We start from the raw sequence: 26,811 nt of genomic DNA, 5'->3' as shown, positions 1-26,811 counted from the left end.
ATTCTAATATATAATTAATAGTATCATGAAAATCCTTTTTTGAAAAATAAAATATTTATAATCGAATAAATTTTTTCAACCTTCAAACAAATTATATTTACTATATATTTGAATGAAATTGATGTACGAGAACAAAAACATTTTCATGTTGTTATCTTAGTTGTTTGTAATTTATTTTTCCAGTCAAATTATTTGACCATAATATAATTGAAATTTGACAAAATGAAAACTTCGAAAAGATGATAGATAGTATTTGAAAGTGGATATCTACACATTTTAGGAATTATTTTTTTCCGTTATAACAAAATCAATTATGTATATTCTAACTTTATCGAAAATTTAATTAAAATGCATGTCATCTTAGGTATGTACTAACATATTTTTATAGAGATCTGGATTCAGCTAGTTGTATTCATATTAATGAAAAGCGTAAAATAATTATCACAATTTGTTTTTGTTAAGATTAATATGTCTGAATTTAAACACACGTCTAAATATTAAGATTTAAATACTAAATAACTAATATTATTTATTTGTTTAACATCTTAATAATCAAAATAAATATTATACTTAAGTCAATTAATATAACACTGTTTTAACAATATGCGTCTGTGGTGGATGGTGATGAGTGTCAAATGAGGTGATGGTAGTTGTGAAATAATTGTGATGGATGATAATGACAGTTAATGGTGTCGGTGATAATAAAAGTGAATGACATCATATAGTGATTGATGGTTGTATATAGCGAATTGTAATGGTAGTTGGTGGCAATGATCGTAAATGATGGCTAATGATAGCGACGTTAATGACAACAATGTTGATTGTGGATGATAGGTAATGGTTAACAAGGAAAGTGAATAGAGTTATATTGAACTACCATGTTATAGATAATCATTTGAATCTATTTATACTCATTAAGTGATTGTAAATTTTTTTAACACACACTTAGTGAATATATAGTATAAATAAAAAGATTCATATATAAAAATCAAACAAATCTATTGACTAAGATTTTAATTAAATTAGTATCTTCATCCATGGCTAACACTAAAACTATGTGAATAATAGGGGTTGATGCTTGCCTATAAAATATCAAATACACATCCAAAAAATGTGAACTAAATTGTATAGTCCAAACTAATTGCACATCAATTATTTCTTCAATTTTAACAAAATTTGATGACTAACTCACGAAAATTCAAACACAAAATTGCAATCACCTAAGTTTCATGATAGAAGAATATTATTATTCCACCAAGAGACCAAACTTAAGTACCTAAAAAATCTTTGCGATCAAGTTCAATTGGTCAATGATTTTGTTATATCTACAATTTAATAATTATACATAAATAAATACAATTTATAATTATATGGAGGATTGAAATAACCACCCTTTTTTCTTTCCGGATCAATAATTTTGATTAAGGGCTATATTGTTTACTTCTTGTTTTGACGAAATTCACGAGATTCACCATTTTCACTGCTTGAGTATTCTTGACTTGACATGCTGGATTTTCTGAATTTCTTTAAATCATATGAACCTCCATCCTGTTCAGAACTTCCTGAACTAAGAGTTGCACTATGACCCAATTTTCCTCCCTCATTTAAATCGTCCAAGGTAACATCATCTTCTAAAGCACGTACAACCTATATGTGTAAAGTGTTTCATTGATTAATATTTTTTTCAAAGATATCATCAGATTACATATTTATATATCATAACACAAAATAAATATACTTAAAATTTACTCACCAGAAAAAAATATAGCAACGGCTAAGAAAAATCAAGAGATAAAACTAACCTGGCTCATTTTTGGACGTCTTTTCGCAGAATGTCTGATTGTTGCAGCAGCACATGCCACCATACATAACATTTGTTGGGCATCAAAGTTTCCTTCTAAGCGTGGATCTATTAATTCATCATAATTTCCGCCTTCTGTTGCACGAATTAGAATAGGTCTTGCCTGTATATAAACCGATAGCATAAATTAAAACATGCCACGTAAAAGAATTGAAAAAATTAAAACGGAAGGGTACATACCCATTCAACTAAGGTATCATCGTCACCGTCCATGTCAATTGGACGACGTCCAGTTATAAGTTCCAAAAGCATAACTCCATATGAATAAACATCAGACTTCTCAGTTAGCTTTCCGCTTGAAGCGTACTCTGGTGCTAAGTACCTATTAATACATACAAATAATTATACTTCAATTATTTCATTTTAATTTAACATACTAATACATTAACTTTTAAATTTTTTTAACATTAGGTACATATTTCAAGAAAATACTAGCATTAAAACAGTAGAAGATATAACCGAAACGGAGATGTTGTGATTGATTTATAATATGATTACTCAATTAATAGAAATCAACTCAAAGATTTTGTAAATGCTAACCTGGAAAAAATAAAATAAATTAAAGATGTTATTTTTAAAAATATTTTGAAATATGCTCACCCAAAAGTTCCCATGATACGGGTGGATACATGAGTATGATTGTCAGATGAGAGCTTAGCTAGTCCAAAATCAGCCACCTAATAAAAATATTGTAAGAATTAAGATATTGAATTTTTCTGTATCTAAGTGAAATTAAAATTCCTCATATGATTGGTATTTTTTTAAAATAGAAATACCTTTGCTTCAAAATTTTCGTCCAACAGGATATTTGCAGCTTTGATGTCTCTATGGATAATTTTAGGGTGACCTATAATTTATACAAAAAAAAAAAAAAAAAGAGAGAGGAAGAAAAACTTAGATATGAAAATACACGCAAATAAGTCAAATAGTGAAAATAAAAACAACAAAAAATTTCAAAACTTACAATCTTCATGAAGATAAGCAAAACCTTTGGCAGCTCCAAGTGCAATTCTGTGTCTTGTATTGAAATCCATAGTTGGACGACCGGATCCTGAATGAATTCAACAAACAAAATATGAGATAAACTCCAACTACTAAATAACAAAAGTTATTTTTAAAAAATGCTAAATAATTTTAAAAATTTGATATGTTATATAAAACTCATAAAAATAATGAAATTTTTTAAGTACTAAAATCTTTAAGAAGAAACAAATAAAACTCAGTAAAAATTGGACAAATTGAGCTATATATGACTTGTCTTGACCCAAGCAAATTTTGGTTGGTTGGTTCGTTGTCTTGATCCGTTTTAACTCAATCCGCCTAACTTCATATGTCAGAAAATTTACAATTGAAGAGTTACCAAAAAGAAAAAAAAACTATTTTGTAAAGTAAGTTAAACGAATTAAAACAAAATAGAACGTATACATACCATGAAGGTGATCTTCAAGAGTGCTATTAGCAACAAATTCATATACCAACATCCTTTGAGATCCAGCAATGCAATATCCAACCAAAGACACAAGATGTCGATGATGTACACGACTAATAATTTCAACTTCTGCTTGAAACTCTCTTTCTCCTTGTCCACTATTAGATTTCAAACTTTTCACAGCAATTTCTTTACCATTAGGCAACACTCCTTTATGTACATATCCAAAACCACCTTGTCCCAATAGTTTGTCTTTAGTAAATCCTCCAGTTGCAACTGCTAGGTCATCATAAGTGAAACTACTTTGATTATAACCAAGAGCCATTGCTGGATGTGGAGGTGGTTGAGCAGGTTGATGTGGACCAGAGAATGCCGACGAGCTCATATCACTACTGCTCATCATCGGCGGAGGTGGTGGTGGTGCTATTGGCCAACTATGCTCTGAACTTACTTGACCACTCCCTGCCAATCGTGAAAACATGATTTTTATTAAGGATGTTCAAAATTTAATATATACGTATGAACATGATTGCTTACCTGGAGGAGGCATCTTGTGAAATTGGTCAGTTGATTGAAGTTTGTTGTTAGTCTGCCAATTGTTGGTACGTTGTCCAGTGTTGTTATAGTAATGATTATCTGTCAAAAATACATAATACAGGTTAGAATATAGGGAAAAATGAATTAGCAAAAATATTGCTACCACCTCTGCCACGCACTAGGCAAAGTATTATGTTATTCAGAACCTTTAAACCAAATGAGTCATCGTGAAGGACTCGAGGCATGATATTGTAGCGCAAGCTTTCTCAAAAGAGTGATTGTCTAATCAAGGGTGACATTGTGGATCGACATGCCTTTCATGGATCATTTTTTTACTTATTTTTTACTAATGTAATACATTATGTCAAAAAATGAAAGCATATGATAAAATAAGATAAAAGAAATATACTCATGGCTCCATGAGAATTGTCTCTGTAGTAGCCCATTTGACCATGCTTTCTTTTCTTTTTCCGCTTACAACAAGAGATGAGGAAAACTAGCATGACAATAAATAACAATCCTGCTCCAGCTGCGACTCCGATCCTGAGTGCTGTTTTGTTATCGTTACTGTCTGACTTATCTGATTGAGGCTTTGGAGGGGCAAGAGGTCTCGAGTTTGGAGAAAAATGTGAAGGTGGAGAAAATGGAGGAGCCAGCGATGATCCTCCTTTTGATGAGTTTGGTGGAGAACGTGACTTGTTATCGTTGTTATTGTTATTGTCATTGTCATTATCATTGTTGTTACCATTGTTGTTATTATCATTGTTGTTGTTACCATTGTTGTTATTACCATTATTGTTGTTACCATTGTTGTTATTATTTGAAGAAGAGTTATTATCTTTTCCAGATGAAGAATTATTGTTATTAGAAGGAGGAGATTGAGAGTTTGAATTATTATTTTTGTTATTGTTGTTGTCGTTATTGTTGTTGTTACTATTATTGTTGTTGTTGTTATTTGAAGAAGAGGAGTTATTATCTTTTCCAGAGGATGAATCGTTGTTAGAAGGTGGAGATTGAGAGTTTGAATTATTGTTATTGTTGTTATTATTATTATTATTACTACTATTGTTATTATCATTACCATTAGAAGAAGAGCTATTATCTTTTTCGGGTGGCGAATTGTTATTTGAATTATTTGGTGAAGATGATGATGAAGAATTTGATGATGGAGAGTCCCCGTTCGATGACGAAGACATTTTTATAAAAGTCTTTATCACAATCTGCGTTAGAATATGTTACGCAGATACCGCCGATCTCCCAAATATTGATTCCTGTTCATTACAGATCCAAACAAAGTTTACTTTTGTCATTCAAAAATTCACAAAATATTCAATAAAATAACAAGAAAACATGAAACTAAATCACAACCAATGATCTCACTATTGAAACATTATCATTTATTTCATAAGGAAGAGAGAATTATTACCATACGGAATCAATACTTCATATAATATTTCGTAAATGTTATCAGAAGCTAAGCATTAATCTTATAAAAATAAAGATTAAAAAGAAGAAAAAACAAACCCAGGAGAGAAAAGAAATATGATACCTTTAGGAGAAAGGCAGTGAGGAATCTCAAAGAAAGAAAAGTAAAAACATGTTGCATAATAATAAAATTTACCATGAAACTAAGAGATGTTTTTTCATCCTCATACTCCTCCTAAAATAAGGGAACTAATCACTAAATTTCAAGAAAAATCACTACATTTAGTTAATGCTTATTTTATTAATTAAAGGACTGAATTTATGGAGAAAAAACTTCAATATGATTTAAAATAGTTTTTTTCCACATTTTATTTGTCAAATTAAACGAATAATTATGTCTTCACTTTTTTTAATTATACAATTTGATTAATCTAGTTTGATCTCAGCAATTTACCCAAACAATTAGTTAGTGCTTTTAAAGTATGAATTATTGTGTGTGCGCGCCATTCTACGTTTGACTACACATATGACGTTTTTTCCCATTTCTTTCGCTTTATTGTTTCATGCAAAATGTCAACCACATAATTATTTTATAAAAAGAAATTCTAAAATACTTTGGTTATTTTTGACGTTTATAAGCTGAAATAAAATCAATAAAATTCTACCCAAGGTGTTTAATCATATAATAAAAAAATTAAGACGCGTTACCAATGTTATCATCCAGCGACGGTGGTTTAGAAGTTGCCATTACAAAAAAATCTATTAATTTCTTAATTTTTTTTATCAACAAAAGGAAGAAAGACTTAAAAGAACATCTATTGCAGCATACAAACATAAAAAGAAAAAATATCTATTGTATACTTTTAAATACATATAATTTATAAAGATTATCAATTGCCAATAATAATAATAATAACTAGTTAATATATTTATATGATACGAATATTATTATCATATCAAAAATTAATTTTTTTCTTGAAAATTAACTGATATTTTTTTATGAAATATAAATTGTTAGTTAATTTTTACATTCTTAAAAATATTGAAAATCTCAAATTATACCTTTGGAGAAGTTGAGATTTTTGAAATTAATTGTTCAAATGGAAATTTGAAACCATGACTTCAGTGAACTAAATAATATTTCCAAATTCGAATATGGTGAAAACCCAAATTCCGGCCAACCCGACCCGGACAGGCGGAGAAAGGTTAGTTGACTGTTTAGTGCCCCAGCTCGAGTATAATCCATTTCAATACAATTACTATACAACAACTGGGCAATCATTTTTTTTTCTACTAGAAACGTCTGAAATTGCCAACTGTCTCTGCTCCTCACGCCACACACGGAGAGGCAAACACGCGGAGTTCTCTGTACTCAGTCTCTTCGAGTCAGATCGAGTCAGCTGAAGATGCCTTCTCGCCGGCGAACGCTTTTGAAAGTCATCATCCTCGGCGATAGCGGGTCAGTTCTCACCGTATTTGTCAATATAGATACTAAATATTTACTGTACAACTTTCTTCTGTTCTGTACTGCTTTAGGGTTCTGTTACTCATGTTTTATCGATGTTCATGTTCATTTCGCGAACTCTTATGTTTTGCTTGGCCTGTTAACATATTGATTTTATAATTGAATTTGAGTGCTTGATTACGGTGATCTGAGATTGGGATAGAACGGAATGATTAGAGACGATTCGTGCATATAGTAGAGTTTAACTTGTTGGCAATTGAGGCGTTGTTGATTTGATTATTTGACTTTTCGTGATCTAAGTTCAAGCAGTTTCTTAATTTTCAGTATTTGTCCATTAATCACTCCTCTTTGTGTTTCGCAGGGTTGGAAAGACTTCGTTGATGAATCAGTATCCTTTTAAGCTTTGTAACCTAGTATTGCTCGATTAATCACCAGTCCAAGAGTATTGTGAAAAAACAGTTTGATTCACTTTCCAGATGCAATTATACCTTATAATTGAATTGCCTTATTGTCTGCCTTCAATGATTCTTTATAGATATGTAAATAAGAAGTTCAGCAATCAGTACAAAGCAACTATTGGAGCTGATTTCTTGACAAAGGAAGTGCAGTTTGAGGATCGGCTCTTTACTCTACAGGTTAGTTAGATAGTGTCTCTTTGATGTGTATTAGTGTATGAATCAACCTACCTATATTTTCCTGTATCAAATTGTCAATTTTAGGTCTGCTATATTACTTATTTCATCTGTGATTCCTTGTGACAACTAGAGAGATTGAGGGGGTTTTCCTCTGATTCACGTATGAAGACAAACTACCACACAAGTTATCTGAGAATAATGACAAATTAACTACACTTTAGTTTCATGCTGTTGATTGTGTAATTGTGTTTATGGGGGGTTGCAACACTCGTTCTGTTAATTGCAGCCCATCACTTCCTTTGCTTTAGAGTTCATTCCTTTTTCTTTATGGGTTGAAATGTTTAGTGTGTTTGTTGGAGTTTGGACATGTTTTTCTCATTCAAAATTTAAAAAGGAAAAACAATAATTAATTTACAGGTGTTTACCTCTTTTTCCTAGTTATTCCTGTCTTTGTCCTTTGGTTTGGTTTAATTCTATCTGTGGATCCAGTGCAATGAAAACGATTGGATAGACATTGCCTTGCAGACATCTTTTTTATTTTTCAAAATATCCAATCTATAGAACTCATGGTGCATCCAATTCACTTCTCATTTGGTCAAGACTTCCATCTCTCTCTCAAATTTACTCTTTGGTTCTTTTAAGTTTAATATCTAGAAATATGCTCTATCGTTTTTCAGCTTGAAAATGATGTTGTAATTCCAAACATCTGCATATTAGGTTTGGTATTGGGGAGAGGTAGTTGGTGGTTGCATTACCAGTCTTAATGTTTTACTCATGGATAGGTCAACCTGGCCTGTTTACTGCTCTAACTTTGATATTTCTGGCTGTCCAGATTTGGGACACTGCTGGCCAAGAGAGATTTCAGAGTCTTGGTGTTGCTTTTTACCGCGGTGCTGATTGTTGTGTCCTTGTTTATGATGTAAATTCAATGAAGTCATTTGAAAACTTGAACAACTGGAGAGAAGAGTTCTTAATTCAGGTATTTCTCCTTTATTTGCCTCTGATTGTTTACCCTGTACTTCTTTATTTCACTCTGATTATTTACCGGGTACTTCTTTTTTTGATTCTATTGTTACCAATTCACGTTATTAACTATTGATAGGCTTATAGCCCTATTTTGCTTTTGGCTTAGATGAAGGCCTTATGAACTTTTCCCTATTGGAGCTTGTTATGTTTCATCTTCCAAGTTTCATTAGTTGCTAATTCAGTGCTCCTCCCTTTTGTTATGGCCACTTGTATTTGTTAGTGCCACCATTTACTTGTTTTGATCTTTCTGCCTAGGATCTCACATAAAGATTGGTGCTAAAATGATATAATTAGTTGTTTGGTATCTTCACCTGACACTATTTTTTCTTATGGAACAACTACTCTGTAATCTCCGAATGAATTTTCTTCAGGCAAGCCCATCTGATCCAGAGAACTTCCCATTTGTCGTGCTGGGGAACAAAGTTGATGTTGATGGTGGAAATAGTAGAGTGGTAAGTTCCTGGTCCAACAAATTATACATTGTCCCAATTCTTCCTCTTTGTGCTCCCTTGTCTGTTGTTCTCACCTGTGCACTTCTTTGGTAAGCCGCCAATAGGACTACTATAGTTCAGACGGAGAACAACTTTGCTTCCATAGAGGTATTCTATTCTTTTTCTTCACTTAAAGATACTTGTCTGCTCTGTTTTAGGTGTCTGAGAAAAAGGCTCGGGCCTGGTGCGCTTCAAAGGGTAACATTCCCTACTTTGAAACTTCAGCTAAGGAAGGAACCAACGTAGAGGAGGCTTTCCAATGCATTGCTAAAAATGCCCTGAAGAGTGGAGAGGAGGAAGAAATGTAAGTTGAAACATTATTTATAGCAATTGTTGTCCATAAGATTCTAGCAGCATAGTGCACACGAAAATACTTATCTTCCCAAAAAAGTGTCACGTGATCACGTCAGTTGGGGACAACCTAAAAATAATGTTGCACTGGGGAATGAGGGATGGCAAAATGTGGGCGAGTAATTTTGTAGGACCTATTCGTCTTAGCGCAGCTGCTTGGCAAACCGTATAAGCCTGTGCCTTCTGATTAATTCTGGTTTACATAACTGTTCCTCTGGTCCCATTTCTTTCCTCTGACGTTTTCCAAAGGAATTAGATTATCAATTTCTGTTAGGCTAAACTGTCTGTGGGCAAGCGATGTTAACATGCAAACAGGTGGATATTATGAGCTGTGCAAGATTGATACCATGACTAAATTGTTGCTGTACTAGATACTTATTACCTTTATCGATTATGATACTGATCTATTTCTTTTTTCTGCTGCAACTTTATATTGGTAAGATATTTGCCCGATACCATTGATGTTGCCGCTAGCAGTCAGCAGAGGACAGGTGGATGTGAGTGTTAGACAGTTAACAATTTTCCAAGTGATGATAAATCTTGCAGCTCCAAAAAAAATTGGATTCCTTTAGCCCTCGCTTTTATTGTTTGCTTCTCATGGTGTTCTTTTTCTGGCAAATTCTCAAGTTGTACCTGTATATGCTTTTGCACGGGGCATCTGGTTGGTTTCTTGGTGCTTGAATTCTGTTGGTACTACTTTCACTTTGACAAAACTTCAAGATTTGTTGGATTTGTATTCGCCTCTCTGGTGAAAGCTCTTGCTTTACAATAATCTTCTCAGTTGATTTGTTTTACCTCACAAACTATGAGCTTCAGATACCCCTATATGTTCACAAATGATGAAAATTCTAAGGCGTTTGAACAATTTAGCAAACATAATTTCTTGTACGACTGTGCTAAGAAATAGTTTAGGATTATATACAAAGGGTCAATCAAAATCACAATTCAGAATCGCCTAACAAATATTCTATGCCAATTAGTAGAAGAGTTGAACCAGAGGGCATTGTAGCACGACTGCGTAAAGATCCAATGAGTGTGTCCACAAGTCATTAAACTGATGCAGTGCATAAAGATATTCCTCACGTTATGATATGACAAATTGGTATTTGGTACATATTCGCCTCGTTGGGACAGTTGGCCATTATTAGCTCATATAATTTGATTTCACCACAGAATACAAATAAAATTTTACCAAGATTGCTGCCTCTGGGAAACGGATGAAAAGAGCAGGAGACCAATGATGCTAGAAACTAACCCTGTGCTGAGAAAAGATCTCAGAATTTTAATCCTCCATTGATATACATTTATTTTCTCACGATTTTGCGATATAATCTTACAGAACTAGTTACTCAAATATATTTGTGCAAGAAAACATAGATTTAAAACTGTTCTGCAAAAGCAGATCATTAAACAACACCCATGAAGGCCACAATTGTCATCACAATTTTATGACTGGTATTTATTCAAAAGAAGATATGACAGTGAATAAAACATGTCAATTAATACCGAAAGAAGTACTAAACATTCAGAAAAAAGAATAGTAGCGATGACAAAATAATGCAATACGTGAAACACAATAGACAACATGATAACAAATATCAAAAGCAAGAAACTACTTAAATATGCTCATAAGCTCATACTACAACCAACACGATACTACCAAGACTGTCTCAAAGACTAATCTTACCTCAACTACCTACTAATTTTCTACCCTAATCCATGACCTCCTATCTACACTCATGCCCTCGAAAGCTGAAACTATGTCGTGCCTAATTACATCTCCCCAATATTTTTTCGACCTACCTCTGCCTCTCCTTCTATCCACTATAGCCAAGCTCACACTTCCTCACTGGGGCAACTATGCATCTCCTCACGTTCTCAAAAAATCTAAGTATCAGTCAGATACCTTCTAATACAGAGTAAAGCATGTATAGCTTGACCTAATCCTTTCAGCATACATACAACTAGAAAATTTGGACAATTAACTTCTGCTGTTTAACAAGTTTATAACTTACTGACCCAGGACAACAGTCATGAAAGGTTAAACAGTCACATGACAAATAAATACTTGAAGACCGTTACTTTGCTCTTTTGATTTCTAGATGAGTCCACTCTTATACACTAGAGAAAATATTACTTAGTCCTATCTGAAATAAGCTTATCCTACTTTGAAGGCTGCATTGAATTTCCTGAAACTGTTGGAGGCATAAAAGAGCTTGGTGTAGGAGTTCCTGACATTATGGGTCTTGAAAACGGTATCCTCTGGGAGCTCATCGCATTTAGAAGCCTGGGTGCTGTATTAGCAAGAACCATTCCAGGCCGGTTAGCAGGTACTGATTGTGGCACGGGATGAGTCATAGATCTTGATTTAAGTATTTGACTACGCTCAACGAGAAGCCTCTGTTTTGACCTCTCCAATAGTTCTCTGACCCTCATAACCACATTATCCATGTCATGAAAGAAGGTTATCTTGCTCTCCAGCTTGTTTAACTGCAAAGAAGCAACTTGAATGGTTGAGACTTGGTGAAATAGATTAAGGCTAAGAAAGTCAGATTTTGATCACTTTAAAATCAAGCCAGCAGAAACCTGGGAGAATATGGTCAGAACTTAACCAGACAAGTCCTAACTCAATGATTGAACTCGCATTAGGATTCTTCCGAAGTAAAGCGACATAAACATTCAACCAAAGAAAGGAGAATATAGAAGTTATTTACCAAGAGGTAAGGAGACGGTCTAATACTCATCTATATACTGTAATTTTTTCTGTTCTAAAAGGAAGACAAGCATTTTCTGCTCCAAGTGGGAAAAAAAGCTCATCATCCATATCATAGTCACAAACAAATCACCCGGATCTTTTTTGATAGCTCAAGATCTATTTCAGTCCAAGTGAGTGAAAGCCATGCAGCTGTTAGATGACTCCCATAGAACATAATAAGGAGCCTAGAAAATGCAATTTTCAAAGAGCTGGCGGGCCATGATTACCTGTTTCTCTATTAATGATGTAGTAAGCAGCCGAATTTGGTCCTCTTCTTGATCTGCCAGATATTTCGCCTTGACTGCAGCAGCTGTCAAAGCAGTGACTGCGGCGCGTTTGATCTTTTCAATATCCAGATCATTTTTGTTCTTCAAAGGGTCTTTTCTCCCATCTAAAGAGTCTTTGACTTCTCCAGCCCCTGAGCAATAGAGCACCAAGATCAGAATTATAGAGGATATACAAATTCTTAAAAGCCTCAGTTTTGTTCAAAAAGAAGAATATAAATCAGTTTTCCTCTTTGGCTAAGCAACCATAAAGAGAAAACCGCAGTTTTAGACCCGAGGCCATAGCAATGGCACTAAACGAAAGTTTAAGATCCAATTTGGTCTTTGCAACATGTCACCCTTAAGGGTAAAATTGTTTTGATGGCTGCCCTACTTGATCAACTTAGTCTATCATTTGCCTTTCCTGCTCCATCAACTCACTACAGCCCCTCTCCCCTCCTCCTCCCCAACCTTGGATCTCGTTTCTTGAACTCCTGAATTTCCTAACCCAATCTCACATAGAACTCGTTTGTCCTCCAAATTCCACACTCTCTTCTGTTTTAGTTCAACTTATTTTCATTTCAAGGTCAACATATATCTCTTCCCTCTATTTTCCTCTACCTGAAGATTCTTTATCAATGATTCACACAAGGGGACTATGTGTGCGTATATACACACCATTTCATTTATCTGATGATAGGTCTAGAAATGTTGAGTAACCCAGCAACTCACTACAAACCCCCTCCTCCCCAGCCTTGCATCTCCTTTCTTGAACTCCTAAAATTCCTATGCCAATACCACCCGCTTGTCCTCCCAATTCTGTGCACCCCCCCCCCCCTCCCTGTGTTAGTTTAAACTTATTTTCGTTTCAAGGTCAACTTATTTCTCTTTTCTCTCTATCTGCCTCTACATATGGATTTTCATCAACGATTATCACCTTACAAGAGGAGACTATGTATTTGCACACACTCCTAACATTTTATATGATGCTCAAGCCTAGAGAAAGAGAAGTGTCATTGTACATGCCACTTTTTGATTGGGTATGAAGTTTAAGATGATGATTTAACTCGAGTGTTATAGTAGTGGAAGTAAGCAATAACGTAAGATTAGTTGGATTAAAGGAATTTATCAAGGTCTAAAATTAGAATAGTAAATAATTTCTAATTCTTAGAGTCATAAAAGTTGTACTGTTTAATAATGGCATGGTGTTAAACACTTGACATACTAAGTGAAAAGAGAACTTGTGTGTATGACATTTAACAGGAAACCGACACAGTATCAGAGGAGGGATTCTATATCGCCCAAAATAAATGCAGCAACCATCAGAGAACACAGTTGAACCTTATGTGTGGAAGTATGGAGAACAATCAGAAACTTGTGGCCCCAAATGGAAGCAGATTTGCTTATCAATGTGGTAAATGGCAGTCAACTAGATTTTGGAAGGAACCTGGATAGAACAATCCTCTCTAAGGGATCTCTTCCCAGATCTCTTTCAAATATGCGAGAATCCTGATGCTAATGTAAGTGATTGTTGGACAAAACAGGGAAGGAATTTAGTTTTTAGAAGATTTCTCAATGACTGGGAGGTGGAAAGGGTTGCAGAGTTACTAGGGAAGTTAGGTCGAATGAGAATAGAGATGAATGCCAAAGACAGGATGCTAGGGAGGCACAAAAATGGTCTTTACACAATTAGCAGTGCCTACAGAAGAGGTCTTCAACTGATAGCAGGAGACCCAAAGCATCAATGGAACTATTTTTGGAAGGGGGGCATTTCTACAAAAGTGAAATGTTTCACCTGGCTAGTGATAAAGAGGGCTTGTTTAAAACAGGAAGTATTCCAGAAGAAGGGTAGACAAATGGTTCCCAGATGCTTTTTGTGCAACTTGACAAGAGAAACAATCACCTTTTCTTGCACTGTAACTTTACCAAGCAAGTCTGGAATTTATTCCTCAGCAATTCAAATCTGAATTGGACAATGCAAGAACATACATCAGAGTTGTTAAAGAGCTGGGTAAGGAGAGGAGGCAGCAAGAGCCAAAGGAGATGGTGGAGGTTGATATCATCATGTATATGGTGGTCAGTTTGGAAGGAAAGGAATGGTAGATGTTTTAAAAATAGATCCAATTCCATTCACAAAGTCAAATGGAATAGTGTAGCATCCTTACTTTTTTGGTGTAAGCAGTTGTGTATAGTTAACACAGACCAGATTGTAGATTTGATAGGAAGCTTGTAGTAATTCGCAGGAAGTGTGTAGATTTGCACCTACACACTTCCTGCGAATTACTACTTTCCCCATTTAAATACCCAAAGGAAATATAATTAGCATAACTTATACGACGGAAAAAACATAACACCATATTGAAGACTTGGACCTGTATTTTCGCCATTTTCAAGTACAGAGTTCGATTTCATGGATTGCTCAGGCTCCTTTGTTTGCACAGCTGGCATCATGTCCTCATCTTTAGGAGTATCTGGAGAGTCAGAAGGAATGGTCATTAAAGCTCCATCAACTGACTCCTTTTCGAACCCGGGTGGGAGCTCTAGTTTAGACGTTAAAACATCTGATTCTGCTGTGGTACTTGGTGTCTGTCCCACTGCCAAGTCTGCATCATCTGATTCTTTAAGTGATGCAGGTTCCCCTTCTTTGTCAGTAGGAATTGGATCAGATTGTTTTGAAGTATCAGATTTCTCTGGATTTTCATCACTGGTGGAAACCAAATGGGCTGCTTCTTCAAGTTCCTTCTCATTTTTCTCTTCATGGTTTTCACCATCCTGCTCTTCGCACTTTTTGTCAATGTTTGTTTCACCTTTGGTCTCTTCTTGTCCAATTGACAAACTCTTCTCTTCAATAACTGATGTCAACTTTTCCTCTTTCTGCATTTCAACATTGTCCTCCTCATCTTTCTTATCTTCTGGATCAACTGGTCCATTAGCAGGTCTGCAATACTAAATTAACAATTAGACTCCAAATCAATACGATACCTGTTAATTAGAGCTAAAAGGAGGAATACTAACCGATCTGTATCAGATGATGCCTTCCCATCATCTGGTGGATCTTCCAAAACAAAACAGTGCCTTAAGGCTAGATTCTCACCAGAAGGATTACCAGAAATGGATTTCAAAGAGCTGCGCACTGAGGCAGTAACTCTTTTAGCTTCTACCAGTTTCACCAGGAACGCTGCCTAGCAAAAGAAAACATCATAATGAAGACAACAAAAACATTATCAATAATCACTTATTTTAATAAACAATCAGAATTTTAACAGCAGAATAGAAATTCAAACTGATACTACTTCTAACGACTTCCTCTCTTTTTTAAAAAATCGGTAAAGAGTAGCGCCTTATAGTAAGATCAGTAAGAAGAAGTTGCTGCACTGGTTACAACTTACAACCACAAGCACCCCATTACAAATTGTGTAATATGCTAATGATGTCAATCACAGCACTAGGGTCAGAAGCATGTACATCTTCCATGTGATGGTAAAAACTAAGCAAAACAATACATTGGTGTTTGGTATTAATGACTTTCTTCCTACATTCAAACAACCTGTCATTTCTTTCTTTCCTGACGAACAACTGCCTCTTTTGAACACGATTAAAATATCTCATTGAGACTGTAGTGCTATAATGAAACCATATCCTTTTCTAAACAAGGTTTCAACCTGTGAAAATGGTGAGAAAAGACTACCACCGGCAGAAAGATCATACCTTGATCAAGTAAATAAGACAAACTAAAAAAAAAAACTGATTTCATTATTCAGGCTTCAGGGAAAAGTATTAATAGATTCCTAGCTCCTAGTAGAGAGCCTTTAGTGCTCAGTTGCATCAGAATGATTGAGCCAATGGAAAGTAAAATAAATCAACATACCACTGCCATTACAGGATTGCCAGCTTCAGCAAATGAAGCATATTCTCCAGGTGGAGGATAAAAACCAGCAGCAGTAAATGCCTCCCTCAGTGCTTTGAGTGCACAGTTCTCACCAACCTCCTCCTGAGGAATTGGCCCATTCACATTCTCTGGCTTTGATGTTTCCACTGTGGGTGAAACCTGATTGTCATTTCCATCATCCTTACTCTCTGTTGTTTCTGGGGCATCAGTACTAGCTGATGTATCATCTTTAGACAAAACTGCATCTTCTTTTTCTTTAACACACTTGTTAATTTCAGCATCACTATCCAAGAATGTATCCTCTATTGGCATTTCAATGAAGTGAAGAATACACTGAGCTTTGGTCTTTGTAGCCACATGCTCAGCAATCTCATTCCAGTTTTCCTTGTAAAGCTCTAATGCCTCAAGGAGAAGAAGAGTCTCCTGATCTGTCCACTTCCCACCACTTGCACCGCCAGACTCACCAGGCTCCATAACAATGAAATCAGAAGGTGACATACCAGATCCAAACTTCCCATTGTTGAAGCATTCGCTACACAAGTCAAAGTCTGCCTACGTAGTAAAAACAACCAACATAAAGAACAGAGTCAGGCACTTAAGTAAGACGTCAAGTTTTGACAAGACCTACTTCAACAGTGAAATTGACATTGTAATATGTATGTGCACAGAAATTATGGACCATACGAGGATATGTGAACCTGGACTACTACGGAAGAGTTTGAGAACGAGAATGGTAAGCAACTAAATTTACTGAGTTGTCTCAAGCACGTGCCTTTTATGCCCAGAAGGAAATAAAGTGTGGTTCTGAATCACATTCTTTGATCGGCGACAAGTATATGAATTAACCAAGATGATGATTCCTTCATCTAAATAATAACATGAATAGAAAGAAAACACTGGTGGTGATGCCCTAGACAGTAGGCAAGCCGTAATCATATCTTATCTCATTAGTCCCAAAACAAAGGAAGGACATTAATGTTGAGCAAAGATACCTCCTTTTGGCAATGATACCGCTTTCTTGAGCAGTCAGCTGAGCAAGAGTTGCAGTGGTACTCAACAGCTGGCCCTTCAGACTTCATCAGTTCTTCAGCAATAGCTGACTCTGGAAAGAATCCAGAAGTCGCAGAAGGAGTAGCTACACTAGACCTCGGAAGAACTGGGGTCCATGTTTCATCGGATTCGAAGCGAAACAGTTTATCAACCAAAGAATCTGTCTTTGCCGCCTCGTCCCCATCAATATCAACATTACTAACCGAACTGGTTTGTGGGAAAGGGTGGTAATTAATCAAGCCCCAGTAGTCCAAAAACTCCATCACTTCCTTTTTTACATCCAAATCTCCTGCTGAGAGCTCGGACAAATCATTCAACTCAATTTGAATGTTGGGGTCAGTGTGATACTTTTTCATGATCCAATTCCGTATCTCCATGTATATTTCTGGAGTCCTACTTGGCAACTTCTCATTAAAGAATGACGGCATTGTCTGCTTCTCCAAAGGATGAACCTCTGTCCAAGAGAACCAACCTAAAAAATTTGGAAATGTCAGATAACATCTGGAAAAGCCCTAATGCTATTAACTTTAAGTAGCAGACTATAGATTTAAAAAAATTAAGAAAAAAGGAGGAGAGGGCATGTTAGAACCCCTTTAATCTACCAACAGTTAGCTCATGGAAAATTTTAGGAAATCTGTAAGTAGATTACTTCAGGTTATCTATTAATTACATTTCCTATTTCTTTGTCACAGTTCTTAGCACTCGGGAAGTTATTTCTCCACCTCTCATTTTAGTAGTAGCGGTAAGCTATTTCTTTATTATTAGGTGGGCGCTTATGACACCAGTGTTGTTTCTGAAGTTATTTGAATTCAATGGAAAGAAAAGAAGAAGAAAATCCAGTTTTGAATAATTTAACTGAAGAGATTACAAGTCTCTCTTAACGAACTAGCACCATAGATAGTATGAAGAAAACATATGATTTGATCTATATCAGGGGACCGTAAAAACTTGGTATCAGCGAGGGGAGTTATGGGAGATCTATGCTCACTTGGATTCACTCACTTAAGTATTTAGCAAATTCAAAGGCGGATACTGAAGCAACTGAAAATGGCAATCACAATTGAGGTTAGAAAGATAAAACTGTGGATGCCACAGGTTTAGGATAAAACATTAGCGGGGATTTCATCATTTCTAAATATATACAAAGTTGGGTTTTCCATATTTTGTGGCCATGAAGACCACTAGGGATGGCTAAAAGGGTGTGAGCATTTCTTTTCTTTTTTATGACAAGGAAAACCCGCAGCCGCTACTCTTTGGTTGCGCAAGAGTGAAACCCTCGCTAAAAGTAACCTGCACTAGGCAAGACCGGTGCGATGAGCTCGACCCAGATGGAAAATCCTTGTTTTTGCTGGCAAAGGGTTTTGAACTTGAAACCTCCAACATGGAAGTCCCAACCCCAAACCACTGGGCCATCCGAGCATTTCCTACGACACCAACAAACACCAAAAGTAGAAAAAAATTGACTTGCTTCTTTACATTTAGAAGGAATTGCACAACGTCATTTTCTTCTACAAGATAAAGATATGCTTCAATGCTTATGGGATGAGTTCAATGCAACCTTTGTTTTGGACCACCTATTAGACGTCAAAAAGTTGGGAAAATTGGCTAAGCTACACCAAATTAGATTTGTGGGAGATTCTCAGGAGAAGTTTGACCAATCAATTGTTCTTGCTAGTACCCTTACACATAGTAGGAAATTAAAGTTTAATCCGCCAGATTTGGCTACAACTTTGTGAGTGCAAGAAACAACCTCTTTATTTGCAATTGTTAGATGTATATAAATAAAAAACATCGGATTCCTCACCACAACAACCTGCTAGATTTGTGAAGAAATTGACTAGATCTAAAATGGATGAAAGGCAACTTAAGAGACTCTTTTCAATCAATGGAGCAAATTATTCTGGATTGATTCCATTGACGATGAGGAATAATTTGTTGAGAAAAAGGAAAATGCTAGTACTTTCCACACTTACTCAAGCACGATTTGAAAGGATTAATGTTAGCACCCTTTAAAGGAATATGAAAGTAGATTACTTCATCATATCTACTAATTAATTGTGTTTTCCTATGTCTTGGTACTCTTTATATTCCAATTTGTCTGACCTACTTTTCTATTTAGTCCGATTTTAAAAACTTGCCTTTTTCTCTTTTTAGCAACTTCTTAATTCCAACTTTTCACGTGAAACATTTAAATCCACAATATTAAAGGATATTTTGGTACATTTGACATATTTTTAGTTTAAGACCACAAAATTCATAAGTCTTTTTATTTTCTTAAACTCTGGTCAAGTCAAGATAGGTCAAATAAATTGAAACAAAGGAAGTAGAAGTCATTAGCAATAAGGAAGTTGTTCCTCCACTTTCTCATTTCAATATAGTAAGAAATCATTTACTTGTTATTTGTTGGGTGGCTAACCATTTGAATTCAATAGAAAGATAAGCATAAACTTAGTTTTGAGTACTTCAACTCAAGAGATTATAGGTTATGTCTTATCGACCGAACACCATAGGTCGAAGGAAGAAAATATCTGATTCATCTTGCAACATCTCATAACTACATTAGTATCAGGGAACCGTAATAGTGCAATTTCCAGTTTGAACTTTTGACAAGTTGAAAAATGTAAAAGTTGCATACTTCCTTTGTCCCAATTTATATGACATATTCTTTTTGGGATTGCCTAAATTATTCAATACCATTCCATTACATATAACTCCCAATTTATATGAAACATTCCTTTTAAATTTCCTAAGTTGTTCACACCATTCCATTACACAAAACTCCAATTTATATGACACATTCCTTTTGGGATTGCCTAAATTGTTCAACTTCATTCCATTACAATTAACTCCCAATTTATATGACACATTCCTTAATGGAGTGCCTAAATTGTTCAACACCATTCCATTACATATAACTCACACATCAGTGAAGAATCAAAATTTGATTTAGTTCGGATTTTAGACTATGTCATGATATCAAACTAAACTTTCCGTCGTTACTTTAATATTCTCTTCTACTACTTCTGATAAAGTATCTGAGTCAAATAAACATCTTAAATCCATCCCCAATGAAGCAACATGGCATAAAACAACCAGAAGGAGTATTTACTATGTAACTGTAAATGTCAAAACTCACTTTTATTTGTAAAGTAACACTAAGTCTATCTCAAAAATATAATTCTTAACCTCAGGTCATTGAATTCCTTGATTCCAGCTTATCTTAAGCTAATCATATAAACATTTTTTTAAAATTCAAATTTTACAAAAATCTATTTCCCTAATACTCGCCGCAGCAAGAAAGCATACCAAATTGAGGGTTGAAAGACAACAATTGAAACTCACCAGCATGAGTCGGCACAACGTGAACATTACGATCACGGGATCTAATTGACTCAATTCCAGCTTCAATTTCAGCCTCTAATGCCTCCAAATCCTCCTTCACTTGATTGGACTCTTTGTCAACCTTCACCGCCTCTTCTACACCGACCTCGGCCTTTGGCAGAACCTCCGATTCGATCCTAACACCAAAACCTGACGGAGAAGCAGCACTGGCAGCTGCAGCTGCGGCGTTGTTTGGCTGCTGCCGAGCTCTTGTGAGCGGACCATTGTGGATCGGTGGGAAAGGTGCTGCTGACTGCTTCTGACGCTTCGACAAAGTCGAGGGGGGAGTTGAACTGGCGCCACTTCCAATGGCGCTTGCTTTTCGTTTGTTGCCACCACCTCTCCGACGCGACGTAGGCGCCTCAGCGGACGGAACGTCAGCCGATGTCATCGGCGTGTCGGCGGCCGGCGGTGGAGTTCCGGTGTCCTTCCGTTTCTCCTCCATTAATTGAGAACTGAAGTACTAGCAACTACGCTTGAATCGTTGTTTCGTGAAGGATTTTATATTTCAGCCTCAGGGTTGATACGGTGCTCCGTCGGTACATTTTATTTACAGTGGATTTCACTAGCAATTTATTGAATTTCTTTTTGTTTACTTAATACTTTTATTAAAATTTGGTTATTTGATGGTTTTATATTTTAACTAACTATTATCAGCGTCAAAGGATTTTCAATCATTCGGTTCAATTTTATATATTATTAATTTTATATTTTAATTTTAAACTAATTTTGAATTAATAAGATATTTTTATTGAATTTTAGTCGTTAATATTTCTATTTTTAATTTGTTTATCGGTAATAAAATGCGACTTCTCATTTTTCTAATAATTTGGTATTAAGTAATTGATTTGATAAAGTGAATTAGTGAAACAAGAAACATAATATTTAATTATGTTAAATTACAGTGTAGAGTATTGATAAAGAGTCTACTTATGTTAAATTATTCGTAATTAATAATTATGAAAGGTAAAGTAGTAAATTACTATCGTCTTAACTCTTAACAAGTTATCAGTTTAAATCAATAATACAATACTAAAAATTGAAATCAAATGATAATCCGATAATTTTTCTATAAACTCATTAAAAACTCGCCCATCCAATAGCAATAACTCAATAACATTAGTTTATTAATCGATTCGATTTTTGCACGCGTTTAGTTTCGATTGACCAATGGAGACTAGATATAAGAACAAGTTGATATCGTATAAATTATTTACAAATTTATAGTGATAAAATTTGATCTCTTTTTAAATTTAATTCCTCTATTAGATGATAATTTCATAAATTGAAGTCTCTTCACAAAGGTGATTAATGAGGAAATGAAATGAGTCATTTTTTTATATCTATCCTAAATAATTTTCGACGTAAATAAATTTTCATATTTTTTCATAACTATTGAAATATTATTTCTATTGATGTTATTGTTGTCATTAAACGTTTTTCTCATTCAGAGGGTCTTTTGCCTTCTAAAATCACACGTTTATTATTTTAATTTGCAAGAATGAAGATTCATAGTATTGTTAGTAGTCAAACGAATCAATATGTAAATTACAAATTTATTATAGAATCCTCACTAACATATTATAGCTAGAATTAAAAAGGTATACAAATGAAATAATATCACCTTATCAATCTGTATTTATAGGTTAGTAAATAAATTATTGAGAATATTGTTATAGCTCGCATTACATCTCTGTGTTCTTAATATTTTAATCATAATTTATACAGATGCGTGGTATTTGTTGAAATTTAAATACTAGTAATATTTTCATAAAAAAAACATTTATGTGTTTCATTGTTCCTCTTAAATAGTTTTCTTTTTAGTAGTGAAAGTAAAATAAAATAATGAATCATTACTGCCTTGAAACTTCCACAATTGATTTATCATCGTAAAATTTAGAGTTCACACAATAAAATTGCAGCTCAAAAGTGTGGATTGATCGGTGCATATATATTTTGAAAAAAGTTCTTGATTGTTTAAGAGTGTGTGTGGTATTGGAAAATGTTTTCCAATTTTCTCATATTTGGTTGGGGCAAAAGTTTTGAAAAATATTTTTTCCAAATCAGCTTATTTTTCTGAAAATTAAGGAAAATTTTCCTTCAAAAATTAAGGAAAACATTTTCCAAAGCTCTCCTCCAATTTCAAATTACATTTTATTTTAGGAAAAACATCAATTTTTTTAAAAAAAAAAAATCAATTTCAAAATTTTATTTTTTCACGTGATTCCTGACTTCCTCCCCCTAACCCCACCCCCTCCCCAAAAAATTAATTTTGTTTTTTTTAAATATTTTCAGCTTTAAATTTTTATTTTTAAATTTCTACCTCTCCCCCAACTAGCCCCCCTACCCACCCTACCCGCCCCCCAACCCCACCCCCAACCCTAAAAATTTAATTTTACTTTTTTAAAATACTATCAACTTCAAATTTTTATTTTTTCACTCCAAACCCCTCCACCTTCCCCCACCCCCACTACCCCCCACCCGCCACCACCACCCAAAAAAAAATTATTTTTACAAAATATTTTCAATTTCATAAATTAGTTTCTGCTCTAGTAAAAATAAAAGATGTTTCTCAAAAACATTTTTCATTCATAAATCAAACACTAAAATTCATTTCCGAAAAATAATTTTTACTCACCAACCAAACATGAAAAAATAAGTCCAAAATCTACTTATTTTACAGGAAAACATTTTCCTTCATACCAAACACACCCTAAATGTAAATCTTTTATTACTCTCTCCATAGTCCGTCCACTATTGTTTGTCAAGATAAAGTTACATACAACCTTTAAGAAAATTTAATATAAGGTGCAATTTGATTAATAACCCTACTATCAATCATTATTAAAATGGTTGATAGTATTTGAGAAATGTAAAAATAACTTTTTAGCATTAAAATAGTCTTGTATGTTGTAACTTTAAAATGGTTACTGAAACCAAAAGATATGTGATTATTAACGGCAGAATTGAAAAAAGTGACTTATTATTTTTTATTGTTTAAATTGATAATTAATTTTGGACATTTTTTTTAGTGTACCTGACAAACAATAGTGGACGGAGGGAGTAGTAAAATGAACATTATTATTTTTCCCTAAAATAAAAGATAAACTAAGCAAACACCGCATAAAAACAAAATAATTATAAATAAATATCCCATTATTACATTCTTTCATACCACAACATTATACATATATTCTTATAGTATCATTGACTAACAAGTAATTTCTGAATAAGAAATTTTAATAATACCATATATATAGATTTAGTATTAGTTAAGCAAAATTATCAGCCTTAATAATATCAATACAATTTTTGATACTGATTTAGTTTAGTTAAGCGAAAATTATCAAGTTTAATGAATGTGGGTATGGGCTATATTCTCCTATATTAGAAAAGGCATAATCAACATGACTGCTTCATTGTTTAAGGGTTATTTTTGTCTTTTCAACTATGTATATGGCTAGGTGTCTTCTCCTTGGTTAATCAATTTTGTTTTTTCAATTTCTTAGATAACGTGTCTTCTTCTGGTAAAATCAGTATGCATGTCTTCCTCCTCCTATGTCTTCCTCCTAATTCTTCATTTATGATGATTCACTGGTTACACATCGAAGTTCACTCTCTTCAGCGTTCTCCAAGTAAGATTTACATGTTTCAATTAAGCTTTCTTTTTTCGTCATCTTGCTTTTCAATCAATGTTGAAGTTTCAAATTTGATCTGGATATGTGAATATTCATTTATTTTTCCATTTGGAATTGTTATTGACGTTGGATTATCCTTTTAGTTGGCTGATTGAGATTGATTTGGGTGGGTGAATATACCAAATTTGATTTGGGTATGTGAAAAGGCATAATCAACAGTCTGCTTCATTGTTCAAGGGTTATTTTTGTCATTTCAATTATGTATATGGCTAGGTGTCTTCTCATTGGTTAATCAGTATTGTTTTTTCAATTTCTTAGATAACGTGTCTTTTTCTGGTAAAATCAGTATGCATGTCTTCCTCCTAATTCTTCATTTATGATGATTCACTGGTTACACGTCGAAGTTCACTCTCTTCAGCGTTCTCCAGGTAAGATTTACATGTTTCAATTAAGCTTTCCTTTTTCGTCATCTTCCTTTTCAATCAATGTTAAAGTTTCAAATTTGATTTGTATATGTGAATATTCACTTATTTTTCCATTTGGTTTTGTTATTGACGTTGGATTATTCTTTTGGTTGGCTGATTGAGATTGATTTGGGTGGATGAATATACCAAATTTGATTTGGGTATGTGAAATTTGATTCTTGTTCCATGTTATTCTCCTATATTAGAAAAGGCATAATCAATATGTCTGCTTCATTGTTCAAGGGTTATTTTTGTCTTTTCAATTATGTATATGGCTAGGTGTCTTCTCCTGGGTTAATCAATTTTGTTTTTTCAATTTCTTAGGTAACGTGTCTTCTTCTGGTAAAATCAATATGCATGTCTTCCTCCTCCTGTGTCTTCCTTCTAATTCTTCATTTATAATGATTCACTGGTTACACATCGAAGTTCACTCTCTCCAGCGTTCTCCAAGTAAGGTTTACATGTTTCAATTAAGCTTTCTTTTTTCCGTCATCTTCCTTTTCAATCAATGTTGAAGTTTCAAATTTGATCTGAATATGTGAATATTCACTTATTTTTATATTTGGGATTGTTATTGACGTTGGATTATCCTTTTGGTTGGCTGATTGAGATTGATTTGGGTGGATGAATATACCAAATTTGTTTTGGGTATGTGAAATTTGATTCTTATTCCATGTTACAAAAGTCCCAATAATTTTAATCTATTTGGGTGATTATAGTTTCCGTTTTGTATTTTGAATTTCCGCTTCAAATTTCTGGTTGTCTTCTCCTTTTCATGTATATAAAACCATATATTTTTACATGCAATAACTTTTGGTTCTCTTTGTCAGATGTAGCAATCAACAATTTCTCTTTCAGAATTCTGAAACAAAGTGACATCACAAACACAAGTGATACATACACTCTTACTTTCTTGATGAAACAAGCAGTAAACAATATAAATTAGAATTGAGCTCCTCCTCATACCAAACAATGAGTATTTGTGTACTTTAGCCCAAAACAGAAGAGAAAGCCCATTTCACCAAATGTAGTACAATTTTTAAAGTCCAATGCCAACAAAATAGTATAAATTTAAGGAATCTCATAGTGTAATACAATAATTGTATTCTGTCCCGACAAATTTAGTATTTACTAATAATCCCTTAAAATTGTTGTGGCATGATACATTAGTATGTTGTGATACATGGTAAATGATACACCGTAACTTAAAACTGTTAAGATTAAAAAGGGGAAAAACGGAATATTTAAATTTGTTATCTAAATCAACTTAAATTACGGTAACCGTTCATTAATAAGCATTAATTCAGCACGTAATTGGATAACAATTTCAAATTTTGAAAATTCAAGATTATATCATCTAGTTTGAAGACATTTTTATGAACATTCAGTTATTATACTTATTGACTGATACATGATAACAATTTTTAAAAACTCGTGATACATAGAAAATCATATGATACACATCAAATTCATGTATCAATGCATCGTCTAAACACTATAACACACTGAGTCGATATGTATCAGCAAGCACACTTGATGGCGTAGTTATTAAACTTATTGACTGATATATGATAACAATTTTCAAAAACTCTTGATACATAGGAAATCATATGATACACATCTAATTCATGTATCAATGCATCGACTAACACACTATAACACACTGAATACTTATGTATTAAATTTATTGTCTGATACATAATAACAATTTTTAAAAATTCTTGATACATATGGGGTTGCTGCTTCTTTTTTTCCTTTTTAGTGTATTTTGTCAACCTTTGATTTAGATGATTCGTCAAGATCTTTGTTTGAATTCTTCCGAACATTTATAGGATCATGCAAAGACTTTTTTCTATTTTCTTTCCAATTTTCATCGTCCGAATTATAAATCTTTTTATTAGTAAAAAGATCCATTAATATGATGTAATAGAACAATGGACAAAAAGAAAAAAAGAAAAGAAAAGAAGAACAGATGATGGAGTAAGAAGAAAAAGAACACCTAGAGACAGCTGATGTAATATAGCAATGAACAAGAAGAAAAAAATAGAAGAAAATAAGAACAGATAATGGATTAAGAAGAAGAAGAAAAAGACTATAGACGGATGCTGGAGTAAGAAGAAGAAGAACCAGAGAACAATGGTCCAATTTTCA

General features: G+C 34.0%; 3 protein-coding genes and 1 long non-coding RNA gene across 4 annotated transcripts; 2 read left to right on the top strand and 2 right to left on the bottom strand.

Moving 5' to 3' along the window:
* Positions 1-1,225: 1,225 nt before the first annotated feature.
* On the bottom strand, positions 1,226-5,477 carry LOC101244235 (putative proline-rich receptor-like protein kinase PERK6). The gene is made up of 10 exons (XM_019211919.3): positions 5,377-5,477; positions 4,237-5,098; positions 3,828-3,926; positions 3,291-3,752; positions 2,826-2,912; positions 2,638-2,708; positions 2,462-2,538; positions 2,042-2,183; positions 1,803-1,964; positions 1,226-1,647 (listed from the first exon to the last, which is right to left on the bottom strand). The coding sequence occupies exons 2-10, from the start codon at positions 5,021-5,023 to the stop codon at positions 1,438-1,440; spliced, it is 2,097 nt and encodes a 698-aa protein (XP_019067464.1). The 5' UTR covers positions 5,024-5,098; positions 5,377-5,477; the 3' UTR covers positions 1,226-1,437.
* A 931-nt stretch (positions 5,478-6,408) lies between these two features.
* LOC101263553 (ras-related protein RABG3f) lies at positions 6,409-10,023 on the top strand. Its single transcript, XM_004230901.5, has 7 exons — positions 6,409-6,711; positions 7,079-7,105; positions 7,253-7,352; positions 8,185-8,331; positions 8,750-8,830; positions 9,028-9,173; positions 9,662-10,023. The coding sequence occupies exons 1-7, from the start codon at positions 6,659-6,661 to the stop codon at positions 9,726-9,728; spliced, it is 621 nt and encodes a 206-aa protein (XP_004230949.1). The 5' UTR covers positions 6,409-6,658; the 3' UTR covers positions 9,729-10,023.
* Positions 10,024-11,192: 1,169 nt separating this feature from the next.
* On the bottom strand, positions 11,193-21,096 carry SWI3D (SWI/SNF complex subunit SWI3D). Its single transcript, XM_004230818.5, has 7 exons — positions 20,520-21,096; positions 17,120-17,649; positions 16,107-16,679; positions 15,254-15,420; positions 14,611-15,176; positions 12,203-12,393; positions 11,193-11,710 (listed from the first exon to the last, which is right to left on the bottom strand). The coding sequence occupies exons 1-7, from the start codon at positions 21,001-21,003 to the stop codon at positions 11,384-11,386; spliced, it is 2,838 nt and encodes a 945-aa protein (XP_004230866.1). The 5' UTR covers positions 21,004-21,096; the 3' UTR covers positions 11,193-11,383.
* Positions 21,097-23,971: 2,875 nt separating this feature from the next.
* On the top strand, positions 23,972-25,958 carry LOC109120020 (uncharacterized). The gene is made up of 5 exons (XR_002027524.3): positions 23,972-24,193; positions 24,543-24,624; positions 24,784-24,821; positions 24,985-25,110; positions 25,491-25,958. It is a non-coding gene; the product is annotated as an uncharacterized lncRNA (long non-coding RNA).
* Positions 25,959-26,811: the final 853 nt, after the last annotated feature.

This window comes from Solanum lycopersicum, chromosome 1 (genome assembly GCF_036512215.1).
Source record: "Solanum lycopersicum chromosome 1, SLM_r2.1".
Taxonomy (NCBI): domain Eukaryota; kingdom Viridiplantae; phylum Streptophyta; class Magnoliopsida; order Solanales; family Solanaceae; genus Solanum; species Solanum lycopersicum.
This window is presented reverse-complemented; position numbering and strand designations above follow the sequence as displayed.

Excerpts from the sequence above, each read along its gene's own strand:
- LOC101263553 (XM_004230901.5), top strand. The coding sequence starts at position 6,659 with ATGCCTTCTCGCCGGCGAACGCTTTTGAAAGTCATCATCCTCGGCGAT. Across the intron at positions 6,712-7,078 it reads ATCATCCTCGGCGATAGCGG|GGTTGGAAAGACTTCGTTGA; the intron begins GTCAGTTCTCAC and ends TGTGTTTCGCAG. Across the intron at positions 7,106-7,252 it reads AAGACTTCGTTGATGAATCA|ATATGTAAATAAGAAGTTCA; the intron begins GTATCCTTTTAA and ends GATTCTTTATAG.
- LOC101244235 (XM_019211919.3), bottom strand. The coding sequence starts at position 5,023 with ATGTCTTCGTCATCGAACGGGGACTCTCCATCATCAAATTCTTCATCA. Across the intron at positions 2,709-2,825 it reads TGCTTATCTTCATGAAGATT|GTCACCCTAAAATTATCCAT; the intron begins GTAAGTTTTGAA and ends TATAAATTATAG. Across the intron at positions 2,184-2,461 it reads CGTATCATGGGAACTTTTGG|GTACTTAGCACCAGAGTACG; the intron begins GTGAGCATATTT and ends ATGTATTAATAG.
- SWI3D (XM_004230818.5), bottom strand. The coding sequence starts at position 21,003 with ATGGAGGAGAAACGGAAGGACACCGGAACTCCACCGCCGGCCGCCGAC. Across the intron at positions 16,680-17,119 it reads GGTATCATTGCCAAAAGGAG|GCAGACTTTGACTTGTGTAG; the intron begins GTATCTTTGCTC and ends TTTACTACGTAG. Across the intron at positions 15,421-16,106 it reads GCAATCCTGTAATGGCAGTG|GCAGCGTTCCTGGTGAAACT; the intron begins GTATGTTGATTT and ends TTCTTTTGCTAG.